The following is a 25,571-nucleotide window of genomic DNA, read 5'->3' on the forward strand; positions in this document are numbered from 1 at the left end:
TTGTAAATAAAAATTAAAATGATCACTTTTAAAAAGTAGAATGATCAAAATGTTCGTTTTATAGACCAAAATGAACTAAAACCGAAAATAGAAAGACCAACATAGTATTTAAATCAGTAATTCAAAACTTAAAACACCTAGACCTTTCATATTGCTATATTAAGTTTTTGGGTTCACAACATAGATTGGTCATTATAGCAATTTTTTTTCTTCACTTGTAAGTGTAACAAAGCTTATCAATCATTAATGTATGTGTAATTTACAAATGAAATAACATTATACCATTAACAAACGGTGACTATAGAGCACTTGATCTCCACTTTAAACAAGATTCAACAGCAATGGGTGAGAGCCATTTCCATGAATTAGGTGCACAAATCACAATGAAAGGTTGCATTATTTGGAGAGAAGGCAGATGAAGAAATCTATAAATTAATTTTTTTTCAATACCCATTGAAACTTCAATGTTCCAATTTGAAATTCCTATCAAATGACAGTATACAACCATCTTTTCTTTCACTTCTGATGAGAAAAGAAAGGACAGTTCAATTATATCCTCCTATGAGAAACTGAACTATTTACTGTAAAAGCCAAATTTTCTATATCTGTACAGTGATTTACAGAAACCTGATTTATTGATCTGAGATGATGTTGATGGTGTGGCTTCAAAGGGCCTTCTGATCAAGTCTTTCATTCCAGTTGAGGCAGCGAATCAAGCTGCGAAACCAATCACCGGTTTGATCAGACTTATTTACGGTTGGGAGCGGGTGCCTGCTCATGGATATCCTGACAGAATCTCCTCTGGAGAGTTGCTGCCTTCTCTTTCCATCAAAAGAAACCCATGCATTACTTCGCGCATCCTCGGGAATCTGTCGATATAAGTAGCACCATCTTCAATTAAAACACTAAGCTACAAGAATCAAAACTATTGTAGTAGATTAATCTCGAAACGAGTATGCATTTAATCCCTGTGTAATATATTATAGGCAACCGGAGGTATAGACATCTGAATCTTATGTAAATAACTTGAAAGACATTGCAGGTATGAATCGACACAAGGCTGTGTCAATAGCGTTGTTCTAAATGATATCACCTTTAACTCGAGTCGTGCAGAGTCTGGAAGTATAACTGGTCTAAATGAAAGAGAATGGGGACAGATTGGAGTAAAAAGCATGCAAGGAACGTTCGGATGCACCTGCAAGATAGAAGAATATCGGTTCAAAGATGAACAGTCACATTTATTAAAAGAATAAAAGCAGCACTACTCAGCGTTTTTCTTGCTTTCTACATCAAATAACTTTCTGTGTGACATAAAAAGAAGTATATTCGCCAAAGCTCATAACTTAAGTAACAAGGTAAACAAAATTACCCTCTATTGCAAGGAGGGCTAGTAATGATATTTTATTGTGCAATTGGATAATGAAAATAGCAGTCTCAGAAGAAGGAAAAAGGTATGACAGTAACGCGAGAGTCGGGAGAGAACACAAGAGATATATTATGATTTCTGCACAAGATGCATGCCACACAACACATAAGTCGAGCAGAAGCTAACAAACTCAGTAATTTCACCCGAGCTCTCCATAATCACTTTCAAAAACTACATTTTCCATTATGCATACCTATGGCCACAAGCCACTTCAATAAGTTGATATGTAAAAAAGAATCAGTATGACAGCAAAACTGCTGTTTTCAGGAAATTAAAGGTCCAGAAAACCCCAAATGGTGAACATAGTGGTTAAGGCTCATGGTTTCAATTCAACTAAGTTATAATGACTTCAAGCTTGTGGCCACCTATTTGCAATACTAAATATCTCCTAAGTTTCTATTTCAGACAATGCAGGATTGTGGCTAGCCCCGGATTTCATATCGAGTAAATACTGAGAGGTCAGAGGATTTTTGGGTATTTTAAGAAAGTACAAGTAACAATTCATAATACTCTAAAAAAACCAAGATTTATTTAAAAAGTTTTGAAAATTTTATGAGTCAGTAAAAAATAGTTGCCTGCGACAGAAAAACATTAGATTACCATAGAACCCCCTGCTGCGGTAGAGTAAGCAGTACTTCCAGTAGGTGTGGCCACAATGACTCCATCGCCCTGGACCTGAAAATCATTTCCACTCAAGAATTGACTTTCATATAATTGGTGGCTGCAGCCAATTGTTCAAATGATATCACTCTTGAAGATAAAATATGATGGCCAACATATTAGCGGCACTAATTTCCAAAAAGGAACCCACCTTTGTTATGAGTCGATCATGTTCATAACATTCAATTTTAGAAAGGTATGGATTGGAGCCTCGATCAACAACAACCTCATTGAGAATATTAAATAACTTCCCAGGAATAGCTTTGCCATTTCGAAATATTTCACACTGAAGACGCATCCTTAGAGTTATGTAGACACCATCCCGTGAATCATTTCCATGAATGACTTGTCTTAAGTCCTGCCTATAACTATCAAACTGTATCAAAAATTATTATTATCAAACAAAAAATCATTAGTGTTGGAGTTAATCAGAAGAAACCAAAAATCTTGAGTCAAAGAGCTTACAGTGTGAGAAGTCAAAAATCCAAGGGACCCCAGATTAAACGAAACAACCGGGGGAACAGCACCTCTAAATAAATTTGATGCATGGAGTATAACTCCATCTCCACCCAAGCATGCCACCAAATCAACTTTCTCATGCAGGTCACTGCACTAAGCACAAAACAGGATAAGCAAATCCCTGAAAAGGAAAATGTAACAATTACATCGACGTAGTCATAAGATCACAAATGCTGTACCTGGTGTCTTGACTATAAAAGGTTTGGACAAATCCAAACCCTGGAATTCTTGCAAATATGTCATGTACATCAGGTTCGACAAGGACATGCATCTTCTCTTGATGATGCAAGAAAGAGGCTACCTACAAAATAAGATGAAGGATAATGTTTGAATGGACAGAAATTATCGCGGACGAAAGAGAAACGTTCAAAGTCAGAATTCAGAATTCCACAACAGTCATCCATGAAAAATGAATTCAGAAGCTTTAAACTTGAACAAACACAATATTCTATCCAGAATGCTTGACATATTTCTATTCATTTTTACAGGGTCCATGTATTTGTCAGTTTTGGGCAGAGGAAAGTCCAACAAACAGAAGAGACCATAGTTAGAAAAGTGCACAAACTCCACTTATTTTCTGACACAACGAGAACCTATACGCTTATAAGTTTGATTGAAAGTGTCACACACAGTATCTACAGTTCCCTATTCCCCTTAACGATTAGGGATGGAGTTTTCCCTATAAAATTATATGTCATTTTAAACTCGAAAGGTATAATTCAAGATTCCAAATTCAGCTTTTGTGGTACCTCTTTCGCTTCTTCCATGAGCTCTTGACCCAGCTTTTTCAGAAGTAATACAGTCTTAGGAGTGGATTTCCACATAAGCATTTGTTGCTGTGTACTAGGATGAGTAAAGGCCAAAGAGGATTCAGTCACTTTTTCCCTGGCACATGAGAACCCGTCTGTTCGAACTAAAAACATCTCCGCTTTCCTTCTTGATTGCACCCTTACAACACCAGTGGCAGAAGCGCACATATTTCCTTCAACAGATTCCATGTCAACATTTCCAGAAACTGAAATTGCTTGACCATTGCTCTTTAACTCTTTTTTTTCTGATTCAGACTGAAACTTACTTCCAACGGCAGTAGAGGCTTCAATCGTCACAGAATTTCTTCCATCCACTTCAAGTCCATTAAGAACAGGATTGGCAGATACATGACTATCACCATTGACATACTTCATCTTCGTAGTAGATAAATAATGGGTGTTTGAGGATGTATCTTTTACACTTGGGCTGCCGTTAAAATTTCCCGCCTCCACAAACCCAGATTTAAGATTACTATCGTCAACACTAAATCTTTGAATTCTTCTTGCAGGTAACTCTGTAGAAAGTAGCCATTTTTCTCTCTTTTTTAAATGATGGTTGAAGTAATTTTGAGGAGAAATCTTTTTCGTCCTAAAAAAATTGGACATTTCTTTTTTTGAAAAAACATTGCATGGAGGAATCTGAGCTTTCAGGGGGTCAGTTTCAATGCCAGATTGGGACGGATACTCTTCCCCGCTATCAACTGCTCTTGGAGATGTCAGATCTTGTGTCGGAATAGGCCCGTGGAAAGCTCCATTTACAGTCTGACTTTCTGTCTCAGTTTGTGCACAATTTTTTTTACTAATCAAATCAATTGAACCATGACGAGCACTTTCTACCAGCAAAGATTGGTTGTCTTTTTCACAGGTAAATGTTTCTTCAATTTTAGAAATTTCCAGTGATTCTTTTGCTCCATTTTGATTATGTTCCAATTTGGAAGAGGTGTCTCTAAGTGGAATGTCACCTGCAATCGTCTGATTGGATACAAGCTGTGATTCACTACGAGTCACATATTGCCTCCATCTGGATATCATGGCTGATGTTCGCCACACACCTTCCTTACTGTGAAGATAGATTGGCCTATTGCTGCCATCTGAAACTAATGATGAAAACTTCTCAACCTGATCCACTGTTGGTGCAGTCCTAACTTCAACAGGAATCTTGATCACTTTAACTTTCGCAGAACAAATAGCATCATGTAAGAATGCATTATAAAAGTCATCCTTCACTGTCTCTGCCCGAAGATCAACAATCGTTTTAAACCCTCTCTCTATTAACCACTTCAGACCTTCTTCTGTTACCTGACCACCACTCCAAAAGGCTACATCAGAATTTTTTTCCAAAGTTTCTTCCTTGAAATTATGTAGATAAACGGGATTCCAATTAGCAAACAATGTATGGCAGGGATAATCCTCCCCTCTAGTAAAACCAGAATCATAACAGACGTTCTTCAGCCTCTGAAGTTTCCCCCATACATCCAAGCTCCGGTCATCACCAGGAGTCAAAAAGTTTTCAAGAGCAACATGCAAGCTTTCACAACACCTCTTCATCTCACTCCTAAAGGCAGCCAATGGAGGTAGACTATCCTCCGTTACATCTAAATTTGCAGCCTGAAAACAATTCATGGCAGCTGATCTTCCAGAAAGTACATCCTCCCTTCCTTTGTTTAGAAGTGATACTAAGCATCCGAGAACAGATACTATTTTATCCTCAATTACAGGATTTTCCCCAGGTGTGAGATCATATGAAACGCTACATTCTCCAGTCAAGGGATTGCAAAGTGTATCCATCAGCACAGAGTGGAGTCGTTCAGCAGTTCTGAAGATTCTACAATATGCCTCAACTTCTGCAATATCACCAGGAACCGGACCAATCCATGGCAACTGTAATAGATCAAAAATGGGAATGACTTACAATCGAAAATCAAAGGGGCAAAGTAAAACACTTGAAACCATCCTACAGACATCTATCTCACTGACACGCTCGCATACAGCACCAAGAAAGTTCATACATAAAATAGAAAAAGAGCATCCAACGTGGAGTACAGTTAAATCATGCCATAACAAAAAGCAAGTGCAATAATAAGGTGCACATGAATGGCTCAAGTACCCAAGAAGGCCAGAACTCAATATAAACTGCTATTTAAGGGAGATCTCAAGAGGGAATTCATTGGCTTAATTATGCAGCAAAATCCTATCTGCAAAGACGATGTAGATAAGGTTGACAGTGGGTGGGGGCGGCAAGGGGCCAGAAGCAGGAAGTAGATGGTTGTCGCTGGTTTATGAAACAGCAAGTATATATACCACGGCAACATATTCCCAAGTCCATTTTAAAAATATTGGATAAATACTCCATTTTCTGAAACCCCGCGATTTCAAGCAACTTGTAACTACATAATAATGATTAGCAGAGAGCCTTCAAATGCTAAAGAACTGAGAAGACCAAAGATTATATCATTAAACTAAAAACAATGGGTAGACCATCCTCATTGCCACAGCATCATGCTTACTATTATCCAGGAGCAATTAATTAGCCCGGACCTTACCGAACTTGATTTCGCCATCAACAAACCTTATCGTTAGCTCAGAGTTAGCCCCAGGTACAAACTACAAAAAGCTATCCCATCTTCAACTAGGGGAAGGAAAACGAGATTTACTCTCTCAGCCAGTTAACCGAAAACACCACGAAACTGAAAGATCAATGAAGGGAAAACAAATGGCAATTAAAAGTCAGAGACCTGAAATTCGGACCCGGAATTCAGAGATACAGACTTGGAGAGCTCCGCAGTGACAGCGAACTTTAGCCGCCTCCTGAGTCGCTTCCACGTCTGCAATTGGAATCCGAGAAATCTGGCATTACATGAAGGAAGAAGAGGCCTAAAAGGGGAGAGATACGAATGGATCACGGTGGCCGGAAGAGAGCGATTCATGCCGACGGCGATGGCGTCCAACTGCCACTCGAAGCAACATACCACCATGTAGAGTTTGCTGAGCTCTCTCTCTCTTCTCTCTCTCTCTCTACAGTGAAGAATAATGATATGGGGATGAAGAAAAAACGACAAAGATGAACTCGCAGAGAAAAATGGCGGGTGGTGTCGGGTTTCAGATTATTTCAGCATTATTTGTGGATGCCATTTTTAGGGATTTTCTTCCAATAACTTTGATTTTTGATAAGTGGATTTGACGCCTATGGCAATATCCAGCCCCTTTTTTCATTGGAGAATATATTCTTTTTTTTATTTCCTGATTTTTTTTCGTTATGAATTATTTGTCGCATACACTCACAAATAATAATAAAAAAAACTGTGGATTTAAATTTTAAAAACCATATATTTGTAAGAATTACTTAATGAAATAAAACAATTTAAGGGGTTTTTTCTTTTTAAGCAAAATTAGGGGTGTTCAATTTGGTTTAAGTTAGGTAAGGAGCTCATTTGAGATGGTTTGATTTTAAATAAATTCTACTCATGCAAATTAGGAGTTTTGTTGGCAGTCCCTGTGAAATTAATAAAGCTAAACATAACTTAATCTATAATTTAGACATATATTCTCGATAAAAATTAAAGTGATCTTTGAACTCAAAAATAAAATTGAACTTAAATTTATTGATGGCAAAATATATATTTTACTTATGAAGTAACATTTACCCACAATTTCACTCGGATCTATATTCTTATACTCATTTTAGAAAAATGTTAAAATATTATTTTTGAGCTCTCAAATTTTGGAACATAAAGTTTCAATGGTCTATTTTAATATTTATACTTTCAAATTGTTGATTTTTTTTCACTAACTTTTAAAATGTGACCATTTTGGTCATTGTTGGTAAAATAACCCAAATTTGATAGACAACAAAAACTCTTTTGTAAAAAGTTATGGTCATATTTTAATAAATTTAGAGATTATATTGTCATGCTATAATTATAATAAATAAAATGACATAAAAAAATAAAGGAACTAAAATAGTCGGTTCAAAAGTAGAGGGACCAAAATGTAACTTTTAAAAGTATTGGACAAAAATAATATTTAAATCTAAAACTTAACTAATAATAGCATTATTTATTTTATTATCGACAACTGCCTACCTTAGTTATTGTTTATAAGATAGAGATGATAATAGAGACATATCATACCTCACTAATATGCAATTGAGCAATTGAGAAAAGATAAGGTCTGAAATAGTTGCCAATTTGAATTTCTATTCCCGATAAAAAAGTCGTAAGTTTGAATCTCTACTCTCATAGGCTAATGTATTACAAAAATCTATGTGAAATAGTTTTTTTTTAAGTTTGAAAAAAAATTTATTTGAAATTTCCTAACATTTTTTACTATAGTGGCAGAACAATAAATATCACCCCTTTTTATATTAAAAAAGAAACATCCTACAAACAGAGGTCGATTCTTTTTTTTTTCCTGAGAAAGTAGAGGTCAACTCAAGAACTTAACAAAAGTCGTAGAGTTGATAGATAAAACTTTAAAACAATATTAGAGAAGAACAAAAATAATATTTTAATCTAATTTTTTAGTTAATCTATAATGTAGAGGTAGAGATTTTAAATTCTGACCTTGCAAAAAGTCATTTTATATTCTTTAACTAATTTCGCTACGTTGAGTTAGCTTAATAGTTCAAAGCTTATGGGACATGGTTTTTTTTCTTTTTTGTAGTATAAAACATTGATAATACATTATTGCTAAAAGTATTATAATTTTCATTATTCTTTTTGCATAATTGTAAAAGGATTGGCTTTAACAATCTAAATCATGCATTTTGGTCAGACAATTTAAGTTCAACGATCAAATTATTCACCTTCAGCAGAAAAAGTCACGAAATTTTATTGATGTAGATTAATTGATCAAACCTTAAAATTACCAATGTCGAAAACTTTTATCGATGATCGTCCTGCAATCATCGAAGTGTGAGTTTCAAGCTCTAAATCTGAAGAGCTCAAATTCTCTCATAAAACTAACAGAAAATTAGCATAGAGGAAAAACAAATAATTAGAACCATAAGAGTTGGAAAAAAAAAAAGAAAGAGGCCTTCAAATTGACTACTTTCCAAATAAAATTGCTACTTGAGCTCTCCCTACTTTAAGATACATTTCTAATCCAGAAAGCCCCATGCACGAACATGTAATTACAAAAATGGCTTCTTTTTTCCTGGCTTTTTCGGGTCGATAAATGAAACCCGAGAATGAGAGAAATGAGGGAGGAGAGGGGGAGAAAATTTTGTGGGATGCAGTGAGGGTGGTGATGTGTGACAGAACATTATTATGGTGTAGATTAGACGCATGGGAAGTAATATCATGTTAGCTTGACTGTTCCAGACTTGGAGGAGCAGCTGATTGAATGTTTGCCTTTGGAGGAAGACTGGCAGTTGGCTTGTTGATGGGCTTGTGTTTTTCATCTCCATGTTGGATGGGCGCCTTCTCGGGACGATTATGAGTTTCGTCCAACTCCAGCTCTGCCTTCCTCTTCGTCTTTTTCTTCGTTAATGCACCGTCCACCATTCTCATGTCTTCGAGGGAACCGCTTGAGCTTCCCTTCAACTTCTCGGATTTTAGCCTGTCTACGTTTCCAATACTCGTGGAAGGACATGGTAGCTGGGCCATGTTAGCTGCCGAAATAGACACTGGCTTGGCTGCTGGGACTGGTTGTACACCTGATTCAGAGGCTAATCGCTCCCTGGCGTACTGTGGCTGAGCTACTGAACCAATCTCAGTTCTAACTGTATCATCTACTCTTGGTGGTAACATCTTTTTCCTCTTGACTTTCTCTTGATCCTACCAAAGAATGGGAATGCGAAAAGACAACAGTATAAGGAACAGCCAATATAAATCCAGAATGTAACACGATGAACTTAATCTAATAAATAAAAAATCGACTCAGGGGGATGAGTATACATTTAATTCTGTCAACGAAATAGAAGAGTTTGGTTGCTGAAGTTTACATTCCTAACAAGAGGCAAGGGTCTCAGTTCTATATCAGAGTAGAACCTCAGCGGAAATTCCTGATAGGCTGATGATAGCTTAATTAGGGAATGAAAGAGAGAGGGAGAGTAACATACCTTATGTCTACCGTGCAACGCTCTACGTCTCTCTTTTGCCCTACATATTGCACGTTTGATTCCATGATTATCCATGAACCCATTTGGCCACAATTCTGCAAGCTGGAAAGATGGGACGATAGCCCATGACACAAATTAAAGATTGCACAAGTTTAGAAACTAAGATATTGATAAGAGGAGGTAGAACTAACATGACAAGATTTTCACCTAGTTTAAATTGGGAGAAAGAGACTTCAGAAAAAACCAGAGAGAAACTACACGACTGATAACAAAGACTGGCAACTAATACACAAAGTGCACGTGAACTGTAATAAAGAAACCATATTTAATTGAAAAAATCTTTTTCCAGATAAGAAACCATCCCATTGAACTTAAATTACAGACTACTAGGTATCCATGAAAAACAAACAAACAGACTACTAGGTATCCATGAAAAAACAAAAACTGACTGCTTTTATGATATGTTATGAGACCACTTGCTAACATCATCATACTCTCTCCCTATAATGGAGGTGGCAGCAACCAGATACAACTAATAGCCGATTGAGAAATCAAAAAATAAATGAGAGAACAACTACCTCTGCGTACAGCTTTCTAATTTGTGGACCAGCATCCTCATCCAGTCCCTAGAATCGTTAAGAAACAGAGATGAGAAAGTTTAAAGATAATCAAAAGAAAAAAAAAATGAAGGTTCACTGAGAACATGAAGCAGTACATCAACAAACAGATCGTAGAGATCACAAATCTTGTCCTCCAATGAAGGATCCATAACAAACTTTTTTTTAGGGACTCCTTTTTCTTCAGAAACAAGTTCACGGAGATTTTGAGGTGCTCCAGCTTGTTGTTCGAATGCCTGAAAGATATTTGATACTCTTATCAACAATGCTCTTGAAAACCTCTTCAAGCCCCAAAGAAACCAACTAAAAATAAAAATTAAATATTTAGATTGTACGGAAGAAACCCCTAACCTATATAAATTAGTTTAATATGATTATGAGCAATGGCTTATTCCACAAAAAAAATTTTGAAAACGTATTTAGTTGAAGTTTGTTAAGGTTAGACTTGAAATTACTATTCACGGACTGATTTTCAATGGAAAGCTTTACTTATTATTAGAAAATAAATTTCTGCAAAAAAAAAAATAATAATAATAATAAATTAAAGAAAACAGGTGAAAAGAGCTTCCAAAAAGGCAAATCAAACATGTTCTCACTAAACTTCTAAAACGACAGATTTTAAACTTAATTCCCCAACGGCCCTTAAACTTGAAGAATGAAACCAACTAAGAAATTTGATAGGCCTCTCCTTACCTATCTGCACTAGAAGGATGGTATGGGGACTACAAACAGGAATGTGGAAGCAATAAATGAGGGAAGGGGAAGTGTGGAGCCATATAGCACTACCAAGAGGAGCAAGGGTTTAAGCTTAGGAAGGAACTTAAGTGATATATAAGAAGTTTTTGGTTCAGGTTTGAGAGAGAGAAGCTCTCGAATCCTCCTTTGTATTGTTATCCTACTGCTTGATAAAATAATACTTTGAATCTTAAGCAGCTATAGCCCAGAGAGTGGCGAGAACTTCAGAAAATGCCAGATAGTAGGAAAATGGAGCAAATTAACACTATGGAGGAAAATATGTCTAAAGCACAGGAGAGATTGTTCAGGTGTTCGTAGTGCCATGGATGTAGGGTTGAGGCAGATGAAAGGGGAGATGCAAGAGCAAGAAAAGAATATGGAAAACATAACAAAAGGATGAAAGAAATGTGGCAGCAGAGTTAGTGGGAAACACTGCTCCAAGGCAGGAGTACGAGGTGCAATCCTCAGTGAGAGCAACTTAAATGGGAACCCAGAGGCAGTGGGGACGAAGAAAAGAATAGTCAGTGAGGAGTCTAGAAATACCAATCTTCAATGGGAAGGAGCCTGATGACCTGATTGTTTGAAGCAGAGTGGTATTTTGAAGTGAATAAACTGTTGGAGGAAGAGATGATTGAACTGGTAGCAGTACATTTGGAAGTGGGAAGCTTATTCATGGTTTCATAGTGAGAGAGGGAGAAGGCCCTTGAGGAGTTGATCGTGTTGCAATGACACTTGTTGGATAGATTTAGACCTTCGTAGGATGAAAGAGTGTGAGAGGTTTTAAGCTAAGCGTCCAGGTATAACAGTGAAGGATATCAGAACCAATTTGAATTATTAGCAGCACCATTAGAAGGAATTTCAGAACGGTTGTAGGAGAATTTTAAACCAAATCAAGGATAAGAAGTTAGAAGGAATGTCAAAACGGCTCTAGGAGAATTCAAGCCAAATCGAGGATAATAAGTTAGCCTTAAAGGTCCAACAAGTCTACCTTCATTCCACAACCCTAGGTGTGAGGGCAATCTATGTCCAAAATATTATATATAATCCATATGTGGAACTTATAGCAGGTATCCAGAGCAACAGAGAAAATTGCAATTAGTCAACAAGATCAAGTATATGGAAGTTTAATGAAAAGCAAACTACAAGCTCAGCAAGATAAAGGTTTATGTTTTTCATGTGATGAAAAATACTTATATGCTGAACCAGAAGGTAAGAGGTATACTTTAGATGTTATTGATTGGAAACCTTTGAATTACCAGTGTAAAGCCGGTTTAGAGGCAGCAAGTAGCCTTGGAAATATGACGTCGTTGGGTCCGGATGGTATGACAAACGAATTTTTTAAAAGATCATGGAACATCTTGAGAGGTGATTTAGTAGAGGTGTTCTAAGATTTTTACGAAAAAATGGATTATTAACAAACACACAAATGAGACTTACATTTGCAGTATTCCTAAGAAGCTGAAAAGCAACAAGGTGAATGAGTTTAGGCCTATTGGCCTTGTGACTTCTCTTTACAAATTATTGCTAAGGTGGTAATTGATGGTGCTCAAGCAGTCAAACGGCTTTGTAGAGGGCATATAGATTCTTGAGGCATTCGTAGTGGCTTCTGGATATGATTCGTAATAATGGCAAGATCAAGATGATTGCATAACATCACCTCTGTAGAGAAGAGATCGTGCAAGAATTGAAAATTGTCAACCACCAAGACCTCATAGTACGAGGTGATAATAGGAAATGGGATGTTAGTGAAAGGGGTGGGAGATGTGTCAAACAGTGGTCCTGACCCTACAAGAACAATCAATCATGGAAGAATTCTTATCACTGCCACTATGAAGTGTCAATATATTCTCAAAGAGAGTCAACCAAGGCAAGCTGAAAATAATGTTTAAAATTGGAGAGGAGGCCATGGGCCTACCACAATAGACATCTTGTGTTGAAATTTTTGGGTGTGCTTAATACCAAAATCTTTCATGTTTCCTGGACCACGCCTTCGGCGGGCATAACTGTCCACAATTATAGGGGTAAAAAGGTAAAGAGCTATTGATTCAGGGTCATTAAAAAAAAGGGACCCCCAAGGTAATCCAAATCTCAGGTTTAGTTTCCTTGACATCCAAGACGAACAATTTATGGAAGGAGGGCCATGGAATCTAGACAGAAATCAATGTGATCTGAGCTAAAGTAAGTTGCAATGGTAGGAAAAATTTAAGTTAAGAACGGAGGAGATTATCAACAGGTTTTACAACAATTCACCCATGCGTTCCTAACCCTTGCAAGCATTCCTCCAACCATAATCAGATCAGGATCATGCTATAACTTTAAACTCAAGTACAACGGCTGTACATATTCGATCTCATGATTGCTCACAAATCAAAAATAGGGGGATCAAATGCTTGGTCAGGGATATATTGGCAACAAGAGGGATCAGACCAAGACCTGCCCTTACTCCAGTCCTGTATTATTGGTCAAGAAAAATAACAGCAACCAAAGGTTTTATGCCAATTATCATTCTCTAAACCTCAAAACTACCCCATATAATTTTCCAATTTAACGGTGACGGAACTATTTGATGAGTTAAATGGTACCAACGTATTTTCCAACATTGATTTTTTCTTTTTTTCTTTTTTTTTTAACCAGAAACAAACTTTTCCAACATTGATTTAAAATCAAGTTTTCATCAAATATATATAAAATCAGAGAACACCCATTAGGCTACTTTTTGAATGCATGATGGACACTATGAATAAATGGTGATGCTGTTTGGTCTAAAAAAATGCTGGCTAACATTCCAATCCTTAAACGAGCAACTTCATTTTGTAAAAGTAATCTTGAAGTGATCTTGGACTAACTTCATTTTGAAACTTTCTACGAGTAGGATATTTGGATGGAAAGAAAAGGAAGAATTTTCCATGATGAGAAAAAGGAATTTTGAGTCCCCTTGGGATTTTATTTTCTTTCATATGTCTAGTTAGAGCCTTAAATTCGTAATTATTTTCTTCCCTTAAATCAATATACACTTCAACTAAAATAACACCAAGTTCAAAGATGAAGTTATTTAAAAAAAAAAAATAGATTAGTCATGTCTATATTGTGACCAATTGAACAGCCTTTCTACAATCTCCTTGGTTGTTGGGGTGAATGGCATCACCCTTTTGTACTTTTCTTATTCCTTTGGTGAAAAGCTTGTTTCTTATCAAAAAGATTTACGTGTAGAAGTAAAATACATGCGGTTAAAAGAGAGAGAGAGAATGTATGGTAAACCGCTTAAACTTGAGCATTCAGCCTGCCAAAGGAGCATCTTTGTAGTAAAGCAATGTGTTGGGTGTGGTAGACATAGGAAAGAGTAGTAAAGAAGGATTCAAAATATAATACCTTAGACTCCATGGATAAAGGCCGGATTTTAATCATCTCGACGACTTCTTTCTTTATCTGTTGAAACCTATCATCCTTCTCCTGCTTCACTGAGATACCCATGTTGATCATGACTTTTAAATTTCTCTATAGTAGGACATTGCATGTACAAATATGAAACATATCAATAAGCAGGAAAATTATATAGAATCAAGGTGAACAATATGATAGGATAGTTTCCACGGAATAAGAAAAAGAAAAATGGATAAAACATATTTCTTTTAAACCAAGTTTATAAATATCAGAGGTTAAACTACAAAGCTGTTGCACAACGCAAATTCCATAAACTCTTCATATAACAAAATACAAGCAACTCATCCTATTCAGGGAGTCAAAACTTACAGATGCAACTCATCCCATTCATTTATGTTAAATAATATAAAAATTAATCTTACAAATTGTTATCTGGCAAAGCAAAGGTTTTGAAGTGAAATTGACTATTATCCTGGTACCTTTGTGATTACATAAAAAGTTCAGAACCCAATTCTCTAAACCCAACAATAAACTCTCGAAAGAAAGAGTAACGGGATAACAAAATGTCCGAGTTTATACTACTAAACTCCTCCATGTGCATGGCTTTGACGTAAATGTAAAACTAAAATTGTAGAATTACAAGAGGAAAAGAGATTCCAAGCGCTATATTCTTATATTATATAATAGAAAGCAATACCTTTAGAGTTCGCAGTTGTATCAAGTGACCAAGAATGCTCATAAGTCGGTTAATCAACCCTTTTGATAATTTTCCATGGCTCGCCTGATAAATACAAAAAAGTTAGAACCCTTTCAGTTTTCTAAATATAGAAGAAAGAAATTTCATATGGTTGATCATAAGCACTTCATTCAACACATTTGTTCATGATTTTTGCTAAGAAGAAGTACAATGTAAGTCAGGAACAAAAGGCCACAAGTTGAAAACAAAGAAGATAGCTACAAAGATTGTTGGAACTTGGAAGATGCTAACAAACTATAAACCTTGAACAAAAACTAAATTCCACGTTTCCCAACGCACTTCTCCTATTGATAAAAACAAATTCTCACGTTTCTCTGTTTCCTCATTATCACAATAGTTTTCACTTTGTTCTTAAAGGGAGACCAAAGTCAAGCTGAAAAATAAAATTCTTTTACATCCCTGGCAGCAGTCCTATTCAATTCCACGCCATAAGTCAGAATAACATGTACATTAACCAACAATAACAGCATCATACCGCTAATCTGGCAACTTTAGCAAGCTTGAGTTTGATTTCTCTTGGCAATCTCCTTTTGACAGCCTGAGATGAATTGTCAGCCTCTGGATTTTCCGTAAGGGGTGGCCTAGCTGCAATATTTTTATATTAAGAGAATAATTAGATAGGTTGCAAAGAAGGCACCACCGGTGAAGTAAAAACTAGGTATTGAAAAAGAAAAGGAAGCTTACATTCCGCAACCATCTTTTCTAACTCTCTTATAGCTTTTTCCAGCAGGGAACTCTTTGGCCTAACACTAGAACCATCCTTTTTGTGCACATATGGTGTTTTCTGCATGGTTACACCAAAAGTTGAATCTATGATAGAGATGATAAATAAACAAAATTTCCAAAATAGAAATACCAAGACATGATAAAAATAAATAAAAGTTTTTTAATAGAAAACCGAATGATATAAATAAGAGACATAACAAGACAAGGATGAAAATATCCTGCAATAAAGAAAAATAAAATTACAAAAGAAAAGGCCATTGATAAAATTTGAAAAAATTCAGAAGTTTATGCATTGAACCCCTCAGCCCTAACAGGTACACAGACAAAGAGGGAGACAAATGGCAGTAGATTCATTTTGTAACCACATAAGAGTGAAAAGTAGAGGATACCAAATCCTCCATTAAAGATTCATTCCTTCCAAAAATCAATATTTGGAGTATTACCACTACCTAAATAGTTGACAGACAACTTCCAATATAACACTACAGTTTTCCTACCAAATTTTTCATTGCCTCAGAATTCAAGTTGAACCGCAGAAGATTGACTCGTCACAATTGAATCCCAACTCACACTATCTAGAATGTCTCCAAGACTGAAAAGAGTTCTTAATCTTAGTGGGACCATCAGCACAAAAAAGTATGTATCCACGAACTATAAGTGGGTTCAATGCATGTTGTCTTCCCCACTCTGAAGCCTTATAATAAGCTAACCTTTCCCCATGGCATACCACTTAGCACATTTCCTTCAAGTACAATTTGAAGCCAAATCCTTCTATTTTCAAAACTGATAAAATAAAATCTCAATCAATTAATCAAGGCATGTTCCAGTCTAATGAAAGTCCAACATCTTCTCGTTATTCTTCTCCTCCCATTGACTACCTCATTTGCAACATCTACCACCAATAAACGCCATTTGATTCACATATGCAGCACACTCTATTCTCCTTTTATCATTCCTTTCACCTAAACTAAGAAGCAAACAAAGTTATATCCAAGTATTATAGCAAAAAGAAAATTAGCATTGAAGTTTGAATCGATAGCTAAATGTCATGATCAAATAAAACTGGATTAAGTAGTTGGATTTATGAAATTATTCATTAAACAATGTTATTAAAATCTAACACTTCTTGCTATACTAAAAAAAATATTAATTACTTTTTATCTTACAGAGCCAACAATTACTAAGCCTGGTCAAAAATTTTCTTTCATTATTGAATTTTCAATTTTTATTTAGTAAAACTTTTAGTTGTTCCAATTCAGTTTCATTTTGATTAAACGTAAAAACTAGTTCTTAGCTACCAAGTTGGAGCATAAATTTGGTAATAATGATTAATGTAGCAAAGATCAACATAATTCTAAAAAAGGTAGACATTAGAAAAAGTAAATAATAAAAATAATAGATCAATAAATTAAAAAATAATAAAAACCATACTAAAATATGTCTGCAAAGTAATAGTTCAAAATCAAATTCTCATGTCCAGTATATTTTATAAGAAATACAAAAATTCCAAAGATACAATGAAACATCAAAATTATATTATACAAGTTAACAATAAGAAATAATTTAGATATTTAATAAAAAATATAGGCAATATCAAAATAATTGAGTTCAAGATCTAAAGAAAATTTAATGAGAGTTAGGAAATTAGAATTTTATTTTATTTTAAAATGTACCAATAACAATTAATAAATTATGCAAAATCCACCGACCGAGCATAGTTTAATGGATAAGACACTAATTACCTTCCTTGAGGTCAAAGGTTCAATTTCCCACCCCACATTTGTTGTACTAAAAAAAGAAACAAAACCCATACTAAAAGGTACGTGCTAGCAAGCTCATTTTCAACTAATAAAACAGAGAATTAACATATATCTCGAGAATCATCAATTGATCAAATCACAGGTAACCAACCCATTCAATACTAACCAGCTTCCAAAAGCACCCCATAGCCTTTTCCTTTTCTCTTCAGTAAATAAACATGTCTTGCTTATATTTGTGTAGAAATGATTATATAACAAACCAACCCTTAATTGAGTAAAAGCTGAAGAAAATTTTCATCCATTCAACCACAAATCTTATTCCTATTAATAAAGGGAGGGAAACAAATTCCATTTCTATTAAAAGAAGGAAAAACATGAACCTTCTCAATAAAACTTATACATTTAACTAACAAGTTTGGGTGGCACAAATCACAAACACCCATCTCAACTTTAGAGGTTCAACTGATGAACAATTCAAAAATAAAGTTTGCCATAGACTAGTAAAGAAAGTTGATTCATTTTCATAAACAATGATGAATCAGTACTTGTTCGTCATTTAAATTGCTTAAGAAAACTTACTGCTGTTTGCATGGAATACTTGCCCTCTGGCAAATTAATGTCTGGCAATTCACGAATGCCGTGTTTCTCTTTCAACTGAGTTGAGGAATCTACCTCTTCCACGCTATTCAATGGCCTCCCAGGTTGGGGTTTGAAGGGTGCATGGGCACTTTTCTCAAGTAGGTTCTGTTGTAAGGAATCAGATGGTCCACATGACTCTTTTGATTTGCTGGCAAGGTTCTTGGATGGGACAATACCAGGCTTTGATGGATCAAGGTCCTTCGCTTCTGCTACAGAAGTAGAGGTATCGCCATTATAAACTTTAATTGATGTAGAAGGGTCCAATGTCATTTTCGTGTCACCAATTTTTTTTTTGGAACCATGTCCAGGCATGTTCAATTGATTCTGCAATTTTTCATCTTCACGATGTTCATGTGTGATAGCCATGTTTTGTGACAGATTAGAAAAACTCTTTGCAACCATGAGTGCTGTCTTTCCCGTAGCTATCTTTCCTACTTTTGTGTGCTTATTTGATGAGCGACCATCATGATTTTCAGAATGACCTTTCTCTAAATCTTTTCTGCGTCTTTTCTTCAACTGTTGATTAGGCTGTCCAGACGGTTCACTTCTTTCCATGGATACAAGAAGTAAAAATGAGCATGGAAACTAGAATAAGTAAAAAATGAGAATATAAAATTCCAAAAAAAAACACTAAAAACAGAAATTCTAACATCCTATGTTCCAAGCATAAAATCAAATTCTTCTTGTAAGCAGAACACTGAAACCACACACACCCACAAAGTGAAAATAGAGAATTAAAAGATTGAAAATTTTTAAAATGTTACTCGTTAGAAATGGTGAAAATAACAAAACAATGAGGCACATATATTTGTTAAAAGGGGCCCTCTCTAAGCTTAGCTCATTCCTGACTAAAATTCTCAATGCCTCTCCTAACAAACTACTGCACAACAGTCAGCGGCCACCTATCCTCCAAAAGTCCTGAGCCCCTGGTTCCCACATACACAAATTCCTCCTAACTAACTATAGGATTATCAACATATAGGTAGGTTTAGTATCTAACGCCATGTCAACCACATCATCTACTCCAGTTGATCAATTGGGCTTGACTGACTAACCAGGCTTCCACACCTGGACTCAGCGAACTTACTCACTCATTTGGAAGTTTGTATCTTTGAACAATTTTTGTTCCTTTTAATATTCAATGAAAAGTTCGTATCTTATTCAAAAAAAAAAGTAAACGTAATAGGTGATCCATCTGGCACCCTTCGAGTTGTTACATCTGTCCATCAAGTTAATTTTCCTCAAGGTGAAAACCTGAGAACACTATAATCTATTCGTACTTCTCCCAGGTAGCTTTCAAAGGCCAGAAAATTTTTTACAGTTATGGTAGATTGACAAGAAATGTAAAGGAAGGGATTTATTCTTCGCACTTTATTTTGAGTAAACCAAATATGGACCTTTACTTTTCAAGGCACTGACCCCAAAATGAGCTTTGCTGCAAGGAAAAGAGAGTGGTACCCCTATAGTTAAGCTTGAAATTAGGCAACTTGCAAGGAAAATAACCTATCAAACTTAAACATACTATCATTATGCTTTCCTCCACTATCACACGATATTAGCCACCTATAGCATACCAAAAATAAGAAGTTCCAAACATAAGATTGACAAAACCAACACATACAAAGTCCACAAATAACATTATTCCAAAATAAAAGCATGACAGGACTCATAATTTTGGGCAGCTATAAAATTCAATTTCACCAACAGCAGAAAACAATGGTGGAATGCATTATCGACCACTAAATCAATAAATAATTCAAAAAATTAAAGTTAACTAACATGATTTCTGACAAATGATAAAACTGCTAATAAGGAAAAAGGTCAACAAGGTCAGAAACTTACATGCGCTCCAACTTCCCCCTATTAACAAAAAATCCATCATGTTTTATTGCCAAATCATCAACTTCAAAATATTCATCCTGCAGAACAAGTCATCAACAATAATCATCACACATAAAAATATTATTGTCACATTCTCAGGAAAAAAATGAAATTGTAATTTACATTGCAGAAATGACAAACAAGACCACACGAGCAACAGAAAGAAACCAACCAACTCGGTATCATCAATGAATGAGTCTTCTGTATCATACCGATCATCATCCGGAATTATATCTTCATCGTCGCTACTATCCTTACCCTACGGGAGATTAATTGTCAAGTTAGTATTAGTAACCATGAATTTGAACTATCCAGTGTTTCTTTGATTACTGAAATGCAAAAGGTGTATATAAAAAATACTAATTGAAAATGAAAATTTGGTTTCTTGTTCAAAGAAAACTACTAATTGAAAAACTAACGCTGATAACCTTAAGAAGGAAACAACAATACCATGTATAATCGTTCAATCTTCTCAATAACTGCATTAAAACGATTTGGTGCTGTTGCATCTTTCACTTCATCTTCAATCGGTTGTCCCTGGAGGCAAAGAACAAGGCAAGTGCTTTGTGATTTAAGATCATTGTCTCCTCAGTTATTTTAAAGACCAAACCCTAAATCCTAAATATATGGTTGAACATCTAAAAAGAACGAATATGGACAGAGACACAACATAAGAAACATAACTTGAAAAATATAATGGAATTACATGAGAAGAGATATTAATAAATATACGCAAAACTTAAAAATGTTCAGAAATATACACAAATTCTTAAAATGTCCATAGACATTGTCATGCCAATTATCAGTAGGGTAACCATGAAGCCAACTGAAAAATACTAGCTAGCAAATGAGCATCTCTTCTTTTAGAATTGTTCAAGGCTCTTTGCATCAGGCTTAGATCGTTAACACGTTCTGGTGACTGCATCAAAAGGCTTGATGTACATAGACCAAAATTGAAGTTCTACGTTTTTTCAATTTTCATACAAAAAAATAGACTCGCTACAATTCTAAGGCACCGCCCATCCAAAGTATTAAAGAAGTACTGTCGACCACTTCAAGAACCTTGCTTGAAGGATCGTACCCCAGGTTATTTAGTTACTTAAACTCGACCCTTTGCCCTTTCCCCTAACAAAATTGCAAGAAGTGAACTCTCGAGCTGAAGTGATAAATGATTCCAATGCCATAGCTAAAACGGGCTCTGGTATATTCCAATTACACTTGAGCGATAAATAAGACGCATTATACACCTATTACATTCAGTTGGAAAATAAAGTTCTCACCGGATCAATGCGACACTCAACAACGGGGTTGGGGTTGGCTGGAGGTTCGGGCACAGTGTTGAGTCCATTAACCTTGTTGGCGTCTTTGACAAGCTTCTTCCATGAAACTATGGTAGTCTCTCCAGGTCGTAGCTCCACTGTGAACATTTGCCGGTCCCCCGATTTCACAAACGAAGAAGAAGCTCTCGACGAATCACCGGAACCACCATTCCCAGTGCGGCCTCCAACGCCACTGCCGCCGCCGCCGCCGCTAATTTTTTCCTCTTCCATGGTTCGACGAATTTAGGGTTGCTCAATCAGAAATTAAAGAATCGGACCGCTGGGAAAGCACAAATGGAGGGACATAACCCTTCCGTAGATGAATTAAATCGAAAGAGAGAGAAATTGAGAGGCGGAAGAGAATTTAGACGCTGGCGTTTGCTAACTGCACATCGAACTCAGTCTTGTAAATGTCTCGCTCTCTCTTTCTGGTTCGTTCTCAGAGAAGGTGTGGGACTATAGGAGGAGGAGGGAAGGCGACGGACGGGTATTTGGCTGGTTAGGTCCGCACCCGAGTTCAGAGTTGCGCATTTTTTGTTTGAAATATGAAATCCACTTAGAACAGAGCTTAGGGAATTTTTTTTTTTTTAATATATACACATGTACAAACATTGTATATTCTATCTTATTATAAGCTACTTTTATAATATAGTGCGAATTATTTAAATTTTTCGATAATTGAGATTCAATATTTGAGCAATATTGGTAGCTTATATTAGACACTTTAATAACCCTAACATTTTCCTTTATATCTATGTAATATAACGTATTGGTTTTAATTTTTAAAATTGCCTTAGGAATGAATTAAAGTATCGTATTTGTTTGCTTGTCGTGACACGTTCGTAAGATTCCACTCAATCTACATTGTTTCACGCTAAATATGCTTAGACGTGTAGTTTTTATTAAGCAAGCTCTTGAATATATGAATTAGATGTGTGTTGCTAGTGTGGGTATCTATCAAGTATTATTTCTTTAAGTGAACCACCTTGAACATTTCGAATTTGAGATTTATATCATTCTAATGTGTAGTTCGATTATTCATGTGTCGCCTCACTTATAAAGTCGTCGAAATTTATCATTTGTTTGTAATCTATATTTGATACTAAAAGTTACTTTCAAAAATTATATCCCGTACGCACCAAGTTTTGCCTTGGTTCGATTTGGTCTCGTACAAGGCATCCTACTCATGTGTTGCGAACAATGAGCTACATTAGAAATTCAAACAAATATCCAACATTAGATATTTGGTCTCATACAAGACATCCTACTCACATATTGCGAACAATTAGCTACGTTAGAAATTCAAACAAGTATCCAACGTTAGATATTTTTAAAACATATCAACTTTTAATAATGGTCTAAATCTTAATTTGATATGGATGCATTTAATATGTAAATACTTTGGTCATCATTCACACACCAAAGCCCTTTTGAATGCAAATATGAAACCTCTGAAGTGGAAAGTCACGCTAATATAAGAACAAATTGATCAGAGCAATCACTTTTTAAAAAGTACATAAACCAAAGTAGATGTTTTAAATGTATGAAAACTAAAATAGACAAACGCTAAAATTGTATAGACTAATTTTGACATTCTGAAAATACATGGACCTAAAATAGACAAAATAAAGTTAATATATTAAACTTTTAATTTATCTATGTACAAATACTCGTAAAATCACTCTACTAACTTTTTATAATAGGTAAATTTAAAACTTATCTGAGCATGTATAGTTCATATGATTAAATTATATATCATCGATCAAAAAATATAGGAGGAGGTTTAAATCTCCACTCATATTTGATTGATTCAAAATCATACATATGGGTCACAAATGATGTTGTTTCCTTTATAAATTCTAGGGCATCCACTCCTTTACTTCTCATTCATTATACGTGATGAGAATCCTTGTGGATGCTGTTTGGTTCTCGTCCAATGGTTTTGTTGGTTGGGTTGGGCAATTTTGTCATGGAGCACATGGTAAAGGGAGTGTAGTTCAAATATGCATTGGGTTTTAGCATTGACAATGATCTTTTAATGGCTTAGGCATTGGTTTGTCAAAAAAAAGGAATGCTTCTTGCTTGCCATATTATAGGGATTGCTTAAGTATCATCATTTAACTAATTGTCTCCCATTAAACTAATCCATTTATGTTATGTAGGACTTATTAAATAATTATTTTAAATTTGTTTAATATGGCATTATATAAGAGTGGAGGTTCGAACTCACAATTTTTTGATCGAAAATATGTGATGTAAGACAATGGTACCCTGAGTACAAATGAATATCTTCACAATGGAATGATATTATCTGGTTCGAGCATAACCATCACAATTTTGTTTAGTAGTATTCTCAACGATTCATGAGGATACTACTGCTAAGTCAGGGGTATGACTCGGTGGTACTTTGTTCACAAGGAATGATTGATGGAAATGCAACAAAAGTCCTGCATCGGTTAAATAAGAAGAAGATCTTGTAATATCTCCATTGTTATGAGACATTTTTTGTGAAACCAAAAGTAAAGTCAAAAGAATTGTGCCAGATTCCGACAATATTATACTACTGTGGAGATACTTGGGGTGTTTGGAACACCGTTGTCCTTAATAAGCAGTATCAAAACCATAGTATCGAGCTAGTTGTGTCGGTGAAATCTTCATGTGCCAAACAAAGAAGTGGTTAGCATCAGAATATGTAGTTATGATGTAATCCGTAAGTGTGTTATATCCGAGTGTTTTTTGAGTTTTGGAGCAAACTCTCGTTGTAGTCCGCGAGGACGGATGAATGACTACTTGAGAGGAGGAAAGCTTTATGTTATTTTGTTTGAGGGGGATGATTGTTGGATTTGTATGTAGTGCAAACAAAGTCCTACATTAGCTAGAAAATAAGAAGATAATAGGTATATACGTGAGAGACAACATCTCTCTTTATACCATGTCTTTTGGATGAACAAAGTAGTTATAAAGTCACACAATTAATTGTATACTATGATCTTCTTCTTACTTAACAAATGTGATACCTTGACTATCTTAAGTTTCATATACAGAGGAATTGTTAGTCCAAAAATGAACAAACTATAAAGTTTTAGGATCAGAATAGACACTTGATTTCTACGACCATGAATTTTAAATTTAGGGATAAAATGAAATTTAAACAAATCTTATTCTAATGCATACATATCCACACTTTTAGGCGACACTCTTTTGTAAAGTTATATTACCTAGTAAGTACTAAAACAAAAATGTTGTATTAACTCATATTTAAAAAAAAAAAACAACAATAAAATAAAAGTTTACCGCCACACTTATACCTTAGGGTTGTTTCAGTCAACTAAGTCAATTAAAGCACGACGTAAATATAGTTAGAAAGATACTTTTCAAAGTCGTTAATTAATTAGGGCAAATACTGTAAAGGGAAAGATACTAAAAAGTAATGTTCATTCTTGTGATCTGTGTAGTGGTTATTTACATAGTAATAAGGTGGATTTATTTACACAACATATCATACAATCTCTTTAAAAATCAATGTTTTTTTGCCATACATTAATATATGTGTATCTCTATGGTACATTATTTTAAATTTAAATTTGTTTAGGATGTTAAATTGTGTAACAAAATACTACTTCGAATTTCTCACTCGTCTATGTTAACTAATCCAAAATTCAATAAATTAATTTGTTTGTGTTTATTTCCAACAATTTCAAATGGTCCTACAACTTGTTTGATAACATGACCAAAATACATAGCATAAAATATATATGAAAAAATAGTGTTGTATTTTTTCAAACGGTCCTACAACTTGTTTGGTACCATGGCCAAAACACATAGCATAAAATATATATGAAAAAATAGTGTTGTATTTTAATTAAATTGGTTGACTTTATTGTTTAGTTGCTGGCTCTTTGTTTATCAATAAATTCAAAAGGAAATTTTCAATATTTAATTGATTTTGTCAAGGGTTTGGATGTAAATCATTCAAACTTAACACGGTTGGTATTTGAATAAAAGGCGTTTATATAAGTAATAAAATAGAGACTAAAAATCAAATGTAAATTTTAAACAGTACAAAAAAACCTAAATTAATTTAATTAGAAAACATGTTGAATATCATCACATGCCTTTTAAGGTATTTTTAGTTGAGAAAAATAAAATTATTGTCAATAGTATAGCTCATAGCACTTCGTCCGTGAATTCGAAACCCCACTCCATATGTCTTAAAAATAACAATAACAATAATAACAATTTCTATTTATTACATCTCAAATGAAGAGACATGGATGCGAC

At 35.0% G+C, this 25,571-nt stretch overlaps 2 protein-coding genes across 9 annotated transcripts; both read right to left on the minus strand.

Annotated features, from left to right (window-relative positions):
- Positions 1-416: 416 nt before the first annotated feature.
- Positions 417-6,555, minus strand: NADK2 (NAD kinase 2). 3 transcript variants are annotated; one of them, XM_022285992.2, is made up of 8 exons: positions 6,150-6,549; positions 3,355-5,295; positions 2,785-2,906; positions 2,552-2,693; positions 2,238-2,462; positions 2,027-2,101; positions 1,094-1,195; positions 417-869 (listed from the first exon to the last, which is right to left on the minus strand). In XM_022285992.2, exons 1-8 carry the CDS (start codon positions 6,387-6,389, stop codon positions 666-668), a joined length of 3,051 nt encoding a protein of 1,016 aa, XP_022141684.1. In that variant the 5' UTR covers positions 6,390-6,549; the 3' UTR covers positions 417-665. The 3 variants fall into 3 exon arrangements, with proteins under 3 accessions (XP_022141684.1, XP_087978551.1, XP_022141685.1); XM_088122425.1 differs by having other exon boundaries at positions 6,163-6,304; XM_022285993.2 differs by lacking the exons at positions 417-869; positions 1,094-1,195; positions 2,027-2,101 and having other exon boundaries at positions 2,313-2,454; positions 6,150-6,555.
- Positions 6,556-8,385: 1,830 nt separating this feature from the next.
- Positions 8,386-21,846, minus strand: LOC111011989 (ubinuclein-1). Of its 6 annotated transcripts, none has more exons than XM_088122426.1 (14): positions 21,252-21,844; positions 20,422-20,508; positions 20,144-20,230; positions 19,933-20,009; positions 18,031-18,637; positions 15,650-15,749; positions 15,441-15,550; positions 14,906-14,989; positions 14,197-14,322; positions 10,191-10,328; positions 10,054-10,101; positions 9,476-9,577; positions 9,312-9,362; positions 8,386-9,191 (listed from the first exon to the last, which is right to left on the minus strand). In XM_088122426.1, the coding sequence occupies exons 1-14, from the start codon at positions 21,519-21,521 to the stop codon at positions 8,718-8,720; spliced, it is 2,361 nt and encodes a 786-aa protein (XP_087978552.1). In that variant the 5' UTR covers positions 21,522-21,844; the 3' UTR covers positions 8,386-8,717. The 6 variants fall into 6 exon arrangements, with proteins under 6 accessions (XP_087978552.1, XP_022141686.1, XP_022141687.1 ...); XM_022285994.2 differs by having other exon boundaries at positions 18,031-18,634; positions 21,252-21,843; XM_088122429.1 differs by having other exon boundaries at positions 9,052-9,191; positions 9,476-9,570; positions 21,252-21,846.
- Between the last annotated feature and the right edge of the window lie 3,725 nt (positions 21,847-25,571).

Source organism: Momordica charantia, assembly GCF_013281855.1.
Source record: "Momordica charantia cultivar OHB3-1 chromosome 4 unlocalized genomic scaffold, Mcharantia_2.0 BLBB01000004.1, whole genome shotgun sequence".
NCBI lineage: Eukaryota > Viridiplantae > Streptophyta > Magnoliopsida > Cucurbitales > Cucurbitaceae > Momordica > Momordica charantia.